The following is a 14,166-nucleotide window of genomic DNA, read 5'->3' as shown; positions in this document are numbered from 1 at the left end:
AAGCTGATTAAATCGTAAACAATGAGATCTCCAAATAGAATAATATTAGAACAGTTAAAATTAGAGGCATTTTACTATCGCTTTGTAATCTCAAGCTCTAGCCAAATAGTATTTATCTTAAAAACAATAATGAAAAACTTCCTTCCAGTTAAAGCTAAAAAAGTAGTGTTTATAAATTAGCATAAATAAGGTTGATTTTGACCACTCAATTTTATCAGTACTTTATTCTTCATTCTATTCCAAAGTCATTCTTGATTAATGAGTAATGGCTGAACAAGTGTGAAAGCTCTTAACAAAGACATGGAAAACATGGGATTTGAAAGGCTCTCAGATCAGATTAATATTTAACTTGTTTAACTGACTAACTAGCAGAAAAAAAGTCCAGTCATACAATGCTTTGGACGTGATGTTCTTCAGAAACTGTTCATCTATCTAGAAATACAGGTCAAACTTTCTATTTGTCATTATTACAAAACATCCTAACAAAAGGTTTTACATACTGCACCCTCTAGTGGACAATCAAAATATAATTACGATACTTAATAGAGAAGTTTGAGAACCAAATTATCAAGTTGATGCAGATAAAAAATTAAGGCCATTATGTTTAGATTTATTTTTACACAGCACACTTCAACAAACTCCTTTGTGACCTTTTTCAGTTAAATATTAAATATTTAATTGCACAACATGTCTGAGAAAGGAGTGTTAGACACTAGAGTCATGATGTCACCGGGAAGGAGTGTTTATCCCCAATGCTGTTGAAACAGTAACAGTCTACTTCCTTATGGTTAGCCTTGTTTTGGACCATCAGATAAGAAACAAGAGTTCACAGGTCATGATCAGTGTTCTGTGTTTGTGAAGCATAGATTCTACAGTTTCTGGATGATAATAGATGATGCTCCGCCCCCTCCGTTGCAGATACCAGCCAGTCCATATTGTCCAGACTTCAGGTTGTGAACCATGTGACCAACAATCCTTGCCCCAGACATGCTGATGACAAAGAGATTTTAATAAGGATTTTTTTTTAATTAGTATTTTTATTAGGGATATTTTGAATCTTACCCAATGGGGTGTCCCAGAGACACTGCTCCTCCATTCACATTCACTTTTGCAGGGTCAATATCCAGCATCTTAATGTTTGCCAGAACAACCACACTGAAGGCCTCATTGATCTCCCACATTGAAATATCATCCTTCTTCAGTCCCGCTGCCTCCAGGGCCTGGAAACATACAAATGTAACAACCACATCAGGTTTAAGCAGCATTTATGTCTTAACTGTTCTTAAATGTTTTATTCAAATCATTTCTCACCTTTGGTACAGCAAATGCAGGAGCAATTGGGAAATCAATGGGAGCAACTGCAGCATCAGCAAATGCTGTAAAAACAATTACACAGAAGATAATGTTATATTAATAAATATATAAATATTAATGTAACTGTTCATATAATGTTCCCTTTTACTCTAGTAACTAATAGTATGTATACAGAAAAACAGGCAACAGAAGAAACCTTGGCCTTTTATGGAGCCTCACTAATTTGTACCAAGTTGGTCTAACATAATTAAGTATAACAATATCTTAATATCTTTCCAGCCTTTAGAACTCTGTGGTTTTGAGTGAAACTTACACACTACCCTGGCGAGAGGGGTGACTTTTAGCCTCTTTGCAGCATCAGCGGTCATTAACACAAGAGCAGCAGCTCCATCGTTCAGGGTGCTCGCGTTAGCCGCTGTAACAGTGCCTGAAAAATAAGATTCAATGTAATAAATACAATGGCATGTGAAGAGATTTTGGTTTAATAATGAAAGATTATGTGTTACCGTTCTCTTTTTGGAAGACCGCCTTCAGTTTGGGGACTTTACTAAAGTCCACTTTCCTCCATTCTTCATCCTCAGACACAACAACATCTGGTTTACCTAGAAAAGATTTTTTGTTATAAAATAGTTGCACTAATAGTTGCAAAGCTGTGTGAAGCACGGACATGGAAGTGAAGTGCCCATTAGTGTAACCATGTTGATATGGTGACGTGCAAAAAAGCTAATGTTATTCTAATGAGAGAAATCCAGAGATTTCCCATTAATGAGAAAAATATTATCCATTTATTACCTGAAGATTATCATCGAATAATGTGAAATATAGCACAATTTCTCTTCATGTCATCCCGATCAAAAAAATCAATGGAAACTATGTGAGGGCCGACCATTGCTGTGTCTGACTTGGACCTCAAAGTCTCTGACTGAAAACCTTGTCCACACAGGTTTTCTCTACAAAAGTCTTTCACATTGTAGTTTCTTGTGCTTCTCTCTCTATAAAGCATCTTTTTTACTGTGATTCATGCGAGCTTTGCTTTGTTCTTTGTGTTTTTTTCGTCTATGGACTTTGATAAGAGTGTGCAGTACTTAGGTGGACAGACTATAGCATGTGTATAGTCTGTTATAATTGTAATCTATATTTATTTAAATAGTTGATCATTGTGTTTAGTAGTTTTGATATCAGAGTTAAGACTTGAAAATGGATTCAAAGGTTGAGCCAGCATGAACTTAGTTAGAACTTAGTAGTTAGTTTGGTCCTTGAGTGGAAAGTTTTAGAAACTTTTAGAAAATGTGTAAATGCTTTGCTTACAATTGCTTTACCTCTCTGAGGAATGCTAACTGGTACAATCTCTTTTGCCAGGACTCCAGACTCGTAAGCTGCTTTGCTGCGACTGTAGGAGCCAATTGCATAAGCATCTTGCTCTTCTCTTGTGATGCTGTGGTTCTTGGCTGTGTTTTCTGCACAGTTTCCCTACAGGAATATAGTGAACAGTTGTAAAGGGGATGTAATAATTGATAACAACAGGAAGAAATAAAAGGTAAGTTCCCAGAAAAATGGTGAGTCACACAAAATAAGAAAATCTTTCTATAATCATTAACAAATCAATTATTGAATGTAATGAATAGAAATGACTAAAATGCTTACACTTTATACACAGTAGAGAGTAGTGATGTGTCGACATACGTGGAGCTCATGTTGAGCTGTGTCACTGTTTGTCACTTTTAAGATAAGTGTCGTGTGATGTGGCTCATGCACTGAAGATGCTTGTGTAGAGCAAGGCACATGAGGCTCAAATCTGTCTGTGTCTCTGTTCATTACCACAGAACCACGTAACAACTGAACACAGGTCTATTTTTCTGTGTGGTTCATTCCCAAAAGGAGCTCACTGCAGATCTGCTGAAAACACTGGATTATTTTACTGTAATTTTCACCACCTTTCACCTTGTCATGTACCACTTAAAGCCTACTTTTTGCACAATAGGCTGTTTATTTGCTGCATATTAGAGCGCATATAGCACAAAGTGTTTAAGGGTCTGAATGAATGAGCCCTGCGCTGTCAACGATTCTGCATAGGAAGTCAAGTTCATTTTTAAACCACCAGATGGCGCTATAGAATGCACCCACTCAGTGTCAAGAGTCAACCAGTGTTGGAAATGTGTTAGACTCACCTTGAGGCATCATCTACCCATCACTAGTACTTAATATATTACCATGGTGGATGTTTACCATATGAAATTTGTTGTAGACGTCAGTGAGCCCATCCTTAACAATGAGGTCTTCCATCTTCACTCCTCCATATGCAGGGGCCTCTCTGGCCATTACATAAGGCACGTTGGACATGCTCTCCATGCCTCCGGCCACCATGACATCCTAAAACACAACAGTGTCCATCAGGTATTGCATCAGTCTGATTATAATTTCTTCTCATCACATCTTTTCATGAGATACCGTGCTAACAGCTATGTTATGTTTGCATATTAAGATTATAGTAATACATAAACATATACATCTTTTTATCTTCAAAACTCTGTCTCTTTTTCAGGCTGACAATGCATGTCTGTAACAATAATTTCCCCTTGAATAAATGAATAAAACTGACCTGGTGTCCACACATGAGACTCTGAGCTGCCATCATTATGGACTTCATCCCAGATGCACAGACCTTGTTGATGGTAGTTGCAGGAGTGCCAAGGGTCAAGCCTGGAACATATTATATTGTATTAATTAAAGATTTACTTAAATTATGAGAATTTCAGACAATTCAGCCAATAAAGACAGACAGGCAGACAGATACCTGCACCGAGCAGAGCTTGTCTTGTGGGAGCCTGTCCTTCTCCAGCTTGAAGAACATTGCCCATGTAGACTTCCTTTACTTCTTCCGGTGCAATTCCTTTAACACAAGTTATATAAATAATAGTGATACTAATATTAATTAAATATATAAGTAGGGGTGTACAGTATACCTCCACATAAAAGCTGAATAGTCCCTTCTTTTGGTAAGTGGAGGTGTTAGACTGAACTTACCTGCTTGCTCTATGGCCCCCTTTATTGCTATAGAACCCAGTTTTGGGGCTGGTACAGATGACAAAGAACTTTTGAAGGAGCCCATAGGTGTGCGCACTGCACTGACGATGACCACCTCCTACAATGATATAAATACACACTGGAAATGTGGTATCCAAAAAGGTAGAATTTAAATGACTACTTACATTTAGAGAAGGGCGAGATGTGTAGGTTCTTGAAAGACATCTGTGACCCTGCAATGGTATAAAATATGAACATGAGCTGGTAGACATTTTACTCTACAATTACAGTCTATGCACAGGTGTATTCATGCAAAAACCAACATCACGTTTAAACATGTAAAAGTGAGGTGGATTTGGTGATATATTATATAATCGTGAATTAAAAGATAGGTTAATGTGATGTTCTAACTCCCTTTATTTCTGTTATAATTGACTTGTTAAGTCGAGATACTATCTTGAACTATTTGACCCAAGTGGACCCTACTAAAATAATTCAGCCCTTCATTGGTTTTGATATCAAACAATGTTGTTCAAGGACGACACGCGTCACAAATATGTGTTAGCTGCAGCTGCTAAAGTGCAATGTTTGTTGTAGTTAGCATAGCAGTTAGCATGCTAAGCTAGTGAATACAGCGGCTATCACTGTAATTGGGCCGTTTGCAAACTTACCAAGTGTCTGCAAATATGTGCATGCATGGTTAAAAGTCCAGCAGTTGACATTTTATCCAGAGTAAAGGGACAGCTCAGCAAACACGCCTTCTGTTGCACTCGGACTCACTCACTGCTTCACCTTCAGCTCAGAGCCACAAACAGCCAATCACAGCGAGAGGCGTGTCCATTACGTAGTACACCGCAGTGCATTATGGTTAGTGTAGTTTTCTCTTTAGAGGCGAAATCAATGAAAAAGTAGTTCAAACCATTTGTTTTGTCATGAGTATATTATAAATCTTGCCGCCTGTGCTTTTGGACACAACAGTTTAACGTAAAAATGTTAAAAAAAATAATGACAGTAAAAAGTTGGTCCAAATGTGTACCTCAGTCTACTCTAATATATACAATTACACCCCCCCCCCCCCCCCCCACACACACACACACACACACCCACCCTGTTATAAGACTTTTAATTAAGTGCTTTAGCCACTTATACAATGAAAATGACAAAAATCTTGCTGATGACCTGTGTAGTATGTTAATGCTATTGGAAGTATAAATATTTAATTTTAACTATGGCAAAACATGAGCTTCCAACCAAACCAAGCCAACTGTAAACTCCAATGTTGAAAACAAACTTAACATTTTTATGATAAAGCTCTGACTTGTATTATGAGTATAAGCCATTGTGTGAAGCTTTTGCTTGATTTCACTCATAAACTAGAGACAGTCAATGACCAATACACACTGAGAGGAATCTGTATCTGCAGCTGCTCTATTACTGTACATTTACATATCATATCAAAACACAATATATAATGTGTATTTGTATATAAAATATATTCAAAACAAGTGGTATGGGTCAAAATAAATATATTTACAAACCACACACTGCAAACAGTGAACAAACACACACACACTTCAAAATGTAAACAAACACACACTGGAAACTAAAAATACACTGTACATGTGACAGTGTGAGTCATTCTGTGACAGAGGTTGAAGGATCGAGTCCCACTCGGACCAACTTCTGTCATTGTGTCCTTAGTTCTGTCATTGTGTCCTTAGGCAAGACACTTCACCCAAGTGGTGTGTGCGTGATGATTGGTGGTGGTGATTACACATAATACACATTTGACCCACAATTAAGTCGATAGCAGAATAAACTTTCTGATCATTTCCTGCTGTTTTTTATAATTTAGCTCTTAAACCCTGAAAGGACAGCGTGTCGGAGTAATAATGTAGTATTTGTATTTGTTTCTATAGTAACCGTGTAATCACAGGTCGGTCAGGCAGTAAAATTATCACCTCTGGCTCTGGTGTGACTGGAGTGAGACCTGCAGGACCAGAGCTGAGTGTTTCAGCTCCACAGACTCAGTCCAAGGCCTGTGTGAATATTTGAGCACTTATGCACACACACAAAACACACAAAAACATACAAACACAAACACTCAAACACAAATTAATACACAAATAAATATATTAATATTATTTTCTGGTTGAATAATCAATAAATATTAATTAATGAATAAAAAAAAAATTAAAAAAAAAATAAAATAAATAAATAGAAAATAATAATAATACAAATAATAATAATAATATATATTTTTTAAATTGTATTAATTAAAACATTTGTTAAAACAATATGTCAGTTTGGAGTAGCGCTGGTTATCATTAAGTTGCTGATACGATGCATATGTCGATACATAGGCCCCGATACACTGTTGAAACAATATTTTTCAAATCGATTCAATACGATTCAGTGAAAAATAAAGACTTTTGCGACACTTAATCATCAACCCGATTTTCACAAAAAAATCTATATTAATTGTTTTTATTTTTTTATTTATCTTCCATTTATTGAAGATGAATGAACATAACAAAGTCCATTTAGTTTTGTGCATTTTACCAATGATAGAAACACATCAGACTGTTCAATGTGTCAGTTTTATTCATCCACAGTTTATACGAGCTCCACGTTTACATTTACACAGAGACATGTGCAGTTTAACGGCTCTGAAGAATCACAACATCGACTAAAACACAACTTTGACACTAAACGTCTTTGTTAAACCAAAGTTAATATGAAATAAACCGATTTTAATCATCAAAACAGTGAATCAAATATCAGATGTTCTGCATAAATGAGTTTCTTTCCTCTAAACATAACAAAACATGAGGGCTACATCTCATACTCCACCAGCGAGGGGCGCCTTCCAACACTCTGAGGACAGCCCACTGGTGATGGACCTGAGACTCCAGCTTAAGGACGTCCAGAGAGCCTACCAAGAACAGCTCCACATCAACTCCAAACAAAAGCACAGAGTGAGGGAGCTAGAGGCTGCTACTCAGGTTCCACGAGAAGTTCAACTCTCTTTAGAGGAGAACCCGCTCGTGAAGGACCTGAGGCGACAGCTTCAAGGGCAGAAATATGTCAACGACAAACTGCAGAAAAGGCTGAGAGAGCTGGAGGAGGAGGTCCAGGAGAAAAAAGCCCTGGAGAAGAAAGTTGAGGAGCTCCAGAAAGAGCTGAATGAAGCTCAAGAGGAGAGGGAAACTATCATGGAGTTTGGGAAAACTCTCCTCAAACAGAAAGACGAGGAGAGAGAACAAATGATCGAGCAGGACAGGCAGATGGTGAACGAATATGTACAAGGCCTCTACGAGGAGAACGACAATCTCAAGAGGTTCTCACAAGAGCAGCAGACCCTTGCCCTGAGGTACCAAGCCAAGGTGGAGGAGCTCGAGGAACAACTGGAGACACAGAAGGCGAACAGCCACGACTACAGCGCTGATGTCTTTAAGGAGCTGGAGCGCACCCGCGACACCGTCATGAAACAGAAAGCCTCCATGATGAAAATGTCCCAGAAACTCGAGCTGTGTCAGGCAGAGAAAGGGGCTCTAGAGTCCACACTACAAAAGACCACCGAGGTGGCAAAGACCAAGGAGGTCCGCACCCGACAGGAGCTGCAGAGGGAACAGGAGGAGAAGCAGGCTCTGCAGAGGAGGATCACCATCCTGGAGTCTGCTCTCACTAAGCAGAGGAGGACGGCTGAAGAAGCCCTCAGCGCACAAGTCCTCTCCCTTGAGTCTGCCATTGCAGCAGAGCGGCAGACTGCTGAAGAGGCTCTGAACAAGCAGCTTCTCAGCCTGGAGTCTGCCCATGCAGCAGAGAGGCGGGCAGCTGAGGAGGCCTGGAACAAACAGGTCCTCTCCCTAGAGTCTGCCCTCACCAAGCAGAGGCGGACTGCTGAAGACGCCCAGGACAAGGCACAGAAGCTGGAAGAGAGCCTGAACATCGAACGGAGCAAAGTTCAAAAACTCCAAAAGGATTTGCACTCTCAGAAGACGAGTTTTACGGCTGTGCTTGAAAACTGTCACGCCACCAACACGACCCTGGTGGAGGAGAACTCACTCCACCAGAAGAACATCCAGGAGCTGAGCACGGCTTTGACCCACAGCGAGGAGGAGAGAACATCTGCCCTCCTCAGATGTGACGAGCTGCAGACGTCCCTGAAGGAGTCAGAGGATCAGCTGCAGCAGAACAAGGTCATCATGGAGGAGCTCCAAGCCGAGGTGGAGAAGAAAAACAAGAAGAAGAGGAGGTGGTTTATCTGCTGGCAGTAAACCACTCTCCAACCTGAACCCAACCCCTTCTGAACCTGTGTCTGTATCTTGACTTGTTTCTGCCATAAGTGGCACAAATGAGTTGAGGTACGACACAGGTCCTGCATTTTAAATAAATTTAAAAATTCAAAAATTCAAATGAGTCTAAATGTTTCTTTCTTTTTCCCAAACATTTCCCACTTATGTCCGTTACATGTCAGTGGTGAAGAGGTGCTTCTCACAGTTTCACAGGTCGATCTGTAAAACTACACTCTGTAATCACACTGAAAATATGAGCAGCACAATGAATCTCAAATCGATTGTCGTCATATTGAACACATTTATGACTAGGGCTGGGTATCATTAAGAACTGCAGATATGATACAGAGATATATGAGCCCCACATTTACATTTACACAGAGACATGTGCAGTTTAACGACTCTGATATATATCGATACAGCACCGCACGATATTGATACTGTATCATTAAAGGAAATGACACGATATAGCGATATTTTGATATTTTTGATTTTTGCACAGTCCTAGTTTGGAGATACTAGGACCCCCCCCCCCCCCCCCCCCTCTTTTTCTATCTTTTTGAGTTAGTGTTTGTCTATCGGCAGTAGTAGTAGTAGTAGCTGGACAACTGACAAATAAAGTGCAATGACAGGACAGCAAGGTGACCGTGACTCCAATATATTTGATTAGACCAGACAGTTTATTGAGGATAAACATTACACAATTCCCTTACATAAACTTTGTCTAGATGTTGTCATCACTGTGGTAATAGTGTGGTAATGTTGTGTAATACCCATGGAAGGGATAGTCATATAGTTAGATAGTCTGTTCATATACACACATTCACCTCCTTTATATCTATATGTATCTAAACAAAGTTCACTTTACGCTCATCTTATTAGGCCCGAGCCCTTGCTTCCGCAACGATGAGTGCATGGGCAAGATGAGTGCATGGGCGAAGCCCATGCACTCACCTTGCACAGACTCCTGTGTCCTAGCAACCCATGCCGTAGGCATGGGACATGCATATTTGTTCTTGCTAGCATGTCAGCGTCAACATTGAGTCAATGGGCCATGACGTCATTTGCCGACGTCATGGCGAATGACGAGCGCTAACGCGCTCGTCATTCGCCATTGACCCCACGGTGACGATAATATGTGTTTCTAATGTTATCGGATATATTGTTTTTGCTAAAAATATTATTATTTTTAGGCCCGAGCCCCTACAGGGCGTAGGGCCTATTACTTCCGCAACGATGAGTGCTTCGCACTCATCGATGCAGACTGTCTTCACGAAGTTGCGCGCGAAGCAGCACCGCACCTTGCACAGACTCCTGTGTCCTAGCAACCATATTTGTTGTTGCTAGCATGTCAGCGTCAATATCGAGTCAATGACTCAATGTTGACGCTGACGCAGCGCGAAGCGCTCATGTCACCAAACACACTCCTGGCATCGAGCCCTATCCAAGCCCCCATGCCGCAGGCATGGGCCATACTTGTTACTGCTAAAATGAATGGAAGTCAATGGGAGGTCAATGGCGGACCCCGACGCCATGGCGAATGACGAGCGCGTTAGAAATTTGGCACCATGACTCTTCATGTCTTCCTGATCAAAAAAGTCAATCAGACCCAAGTCATATTTTTCACTGGGTTGCCATGGCGAAGCGCGAAAGCGCCCATGTTATCCTAATGGGAACATTTCCAAAATTTCATGCATTTCAAAGTCTAATAACGACTTATTCGCTTCATTGAGGAATGTGAAATTTGGCACAGGGATTCTTCAGGTCGTCCCCGACAAAAAAGTCCTAGGGGCCAAGTTTGTATTTTGCACGGTGTTGCCATGGCGATGCCTGGAAAACCCATGATTTTGCATTTTGTGCATCAGCACTTCTGATGTGTTTTGACTTGTTTGGTGACAAGTGCAGCCCAAAGCCGCAATACAGAAGGGACAAGTGGCATGTTAGCGCCACCCACTGGGAGTGCCGGGTCGGCCGAGTGCGAAGCACGGCCCGCGAGGGCCGTTCGATGCCGCTTGCGGCTTTAATTGTATATTTTTGTTTGCTCAAATTATGAACGTGTTAAAAATAAACCCTCAACCTTTTCAGCAAGGCTCAAACAATAGTAAGCATACTTTTACTTTTCAGCTCAGTTCAAAAATGTAGTAGAGTAGAAAGTACAGATACCTGCTCTCAAAGTGAAGTACAGGTAAAAAGTATCTACTTTAAACTTTACTTACTTATTTTCCACCAGTGTATATAACCCAAAGCCTGTTAAATATGATCAATAGCTCCTATTACATGGCATCATAGGCCGACCTGTCTCGATGTCGGGACAGCAGACTCTCTTTAGGTGCGTTCACACCGGTGCGTCAGGTGCGTCCAGTTTACATGTAAAGTCAATGGTGGACGCGCGTGTTAAACGCAGCGTGGTCAAGACGCGCGTCCACCATTGACTTTACATGTGAACGCGACGCACCTGACGCACCGGTGTGAACGTACCATTTGACAATTTGCTGAATGTCCCTCTCTGTTCAAAGTCCACTAGCTTAAAATATCCAGGCTGAAATTAATAAATGTGTCAGATTTCTAATGTGGCCTGTTCATCTTTGTTTCCCAAACTAAAATAATCCAAGTTCCCTGTTAATACTACTGACGGATTGTACTTTGCTCCAGTAGAGGTGACAGCTGTGCAGATACCTGCTCTGATGTCCTCTGTGCTGTGGACACCTGTGCAGATGAACATGTGGACAAAGTTGTTGGTTCCCTTCGATAAGGAAGGTTGTCCAGACTTCTTATATACGTTTATTTTTAAAATAGTTCTGTTGAAGCATGGCTGAAAAGTAATGTCTGACTTTCATTGGTTAAATTTCATAGAATTTTTATTTATTATTACTTTTGTCAGATTCAAGTTATTTTTGTGACCATTGTGAGTTTTTCCTTCATTAACTGCACCTTTCATTAACTTTCATTTTCATTAGAAAATGACAAAAGACCATTTTAGAAAACAAATACATTTCATTTAAATTTGAGAAAATACACAAAGAAACCATGTACAATCTATATAGTAGTAGATTTTTATTTTATTTTTTGTTTGTATCAAAATTACTATGTGTATCACTGATTAAGAAAATAAAATTGAAGGTTGAAGTAAGTACAGAGCAGTGGGTGTAAGCCAGTAACGGTGAAAACGAGAGTTGATTGGCAAGATGGTGACAATAAATAATGAAAGTAAGAGATTAAAGACATGCACAAACCACTTCAAAAACAAATTTGAGAGGGGAAATGAGAAGGGGAAACAACTATAACATGATTAGAAGCTCTGAAAAAACTATTTTGCAGAATAGGTCTACTTTAAAGAACACTTTATTGTCCCCATAGAGAAATTTGTCCTCTACCTCTAACCCATCCATCTACACCTCTTATGCAAGCTTCCAGGAGCAGTGGGCGCACAGTGCAGCACTTGGTGAGCCATTTCCAGATCTCCAGAGTTAGTTTTCGTCAGGGCCTTAGCTGTGCATGTGTGTGCTCTGTGTTGATAGTGGAAACCAGAATCAAACCCATAACCTTCTTGTTGTGAGGCATGAGTGTGAGCCACTCAGCCACCATGACACACTACAGTTTGTCAGGCCGTGCTGTCAGAAACAGTCTATCTACAACAAGGGAATGTTCTGTCACTGGTGCAGATGTTAAAGAGGGGGTATTTTACTTCTGGAGAGTATTAACTGCTAACAGACGACATATTTAGATCACAATGTTACCTTTTATTGTTTTGAAAATGCTATATTCACAGAAAACAATGTATTAACATGTTAAATAAGTTTCAGTTTTGTTTGTGACGCTCAGAGTCTCCCCTCTCTTTGCTCTCTGCGTCAAGTCATTCCCCCTTCAGAGCACTATCACAGCACAATCAGTGTGCACCCCGCTATGAAACTACACATCACATCAGGTTTGTCAAGTTATTGTGTACTGTTTGGTATCATGTTTTTGTATATTTGTGGATGGAGCATTGGACAGAATCGTTCAGCTAACTGTAAGGAGGGTTTGAACGGACTCAAACATGCATGGATGACATTTAAAACCACTTGAGGCATGTTTTTGATGAGGGAACAACATTATAACAAGAAAACTCCAAAAAAGTCGATTTTGTATAATACCCCTCTTTAAGTAAATACATAATTACACACATAGACATAGATATTCTGATTATTTCAGTGAAATTCTATCATTGAAGAAACAAGGCCTGTTAGTTGTGTAGTTTTGAATCACCATACATTTTACCGTTCCACCATTCACCTGCATTAGTGAAGTGAATTCACAAACTAGGAGATTGCTTTGGTGAGGTGCAACATCAACACTATCTGACACTTTTCTAATGATACAGGCTCACAGACCTAAAGGCTGAATGTCACAGATTTTTACTGTCATAAAAATGTGAAAAAACAAACTAGTTCATTTTAAATGATTTGCAGCAGTCCAAAGTTATTCCTCACTGACTTTAAGCAGAGCATCCTAACTACTCACCACAATGAGTAATGTATGAAGTTTTGCAGTGATGGCAAAGCTAACAACTAGCATTTTTTCTGATTCTCTGACAATAAAACACTATTATTAGAGCTTTTTGACCTCAAAACCTGCTAAATAAACTTGCTTTTTTCTACTAAATTGTATATAAGGTGTTCTAATAGCATGGTCTACTGTTCTGACTCCTTTTTTCTATCTGACATCATACATCACTGCCCTGATTACAGCCAACAAAGTTTGAAGTGTGGAAGCCTGTTTGATGAATCATAGGCAGTGTCCCAATTCGCCAAATGCACCATTCGAAGTACTCCCCTAAGTACCGATCGAAGTACCCGGCCGAAAATGTGTACTCCTCAGTGTAACCGCCATCTTGTCGAAATGGGACATGCCTACACCACGGACCGTACTTCCACCGGTGTCTTTGCGCGTACGTTACATACATTATGTACATTATTTTTTATTATTTCGTCGCACCCGTTTATTTCTGTTTAGATTGAATATCAATGGGCAAATATAACGTTCAAGGTGATTTTTTCTCAATTGTAGCTACTTCATAACTTTAACAAAATATACCTTGTGAAAACATAATAACAGAGATAATTTTTACATTCATAGTCTATAAACCAGAGAACACTGATTAGTTGTACATAAAGTTGGGACATTAAAGTTTAACGATTCGGTATTTGCGCAGGTTTCATTTGATCTGTGGCTAAACCACTTTAATACCAGTAGGGGGCGCTGTTTACCTTCTATGCCGTGCCAGTTCATCATTAAAACCGCGTCTGGAGCGTGGAAAATGGCAAAAATCAAGTAGTAAACATGTCCCGACATGGCAGTGAGTGGTGTCACTCACATCAAAAAATTCTACATGTCGAGACATGACAAAAATGATATTATGGCCCCGCCCTATAATGTACAGGAAGTCTGCCATATTGGATCAAACCCGGGAACGACAAAAGTGCACACCCTCGCATTCAGGACATTTTCTCGCACAGTTTTCATCACAAACACGTCAAATTTGGTCAAATGT

The 14,166-nt window shown here is 39.9% G+C and overlaps 2 protein-coding genes across 2 annotated transcripts in view; one reads left to right on the top strand and one right to left on the bottom strand.

The window, feature by feature from the left end:
• Positions 1 to 14,166, top strand: part of nrip1b (nuclear receptor interacting protein 1b) — a 238,871-nt gene that overhangs the window by 14,836 nt on the left and 209,869 nt on the right. The gene's annotated exons all lie outside the window — the stretch shown is intronic.
• On the bottom strand, positions 590 to 5,164 carry acat1 (acetyl-CoA acetyltransferase 1). Its single transcript, XM_033978794.2, has 12 exons — positions 5,010 to 5,164; positions 4,524 to 4,571; positions 4,339 to 4,456; positions 4,109 to 4,204; positions 3,914 to 4,014; positions 3,541 to 3,684; positions 2,634 to 2,784; positions 1,821 to 1,916; positions 1,628 to 1,741; positions 1,312 to 1,376; positions 1,063 to 1,220; positions 590 to 990 (listed from the first exon to the last, which is right to left on the bottom strand). Exons 1-12 carry the CDS (start codon positions 5,058 to 5,060, stop codon positions 870 to 872), a joined length of 1,263 nt encoding a protein of 420 aa, XP_033834685.1. The 5' UTR covers positions 5,061 to 5,164; the 3' UTR covers positions 590 to 869.

This window comes from Periophthalmus magnuspinnatus, chromosome 14 (genome assembly GCF_009829125.3).
Source record: "Periophthalmus magnuspinnatus isolate fPerMag1 chromosome 14, fPerMag1.2.pri, whole genome shotgun sequence".
NCBI classification, from domain to species: Eukaryota; Metazoa; Chordata; class Actinopteri; order Gobiiformes; family Gobiidae; genus Periophthalmus; species Periophthalmus magnuspinnatus.
This window is presented reverse-complemented; position numbering and strand designations above follow the sequence as displayed.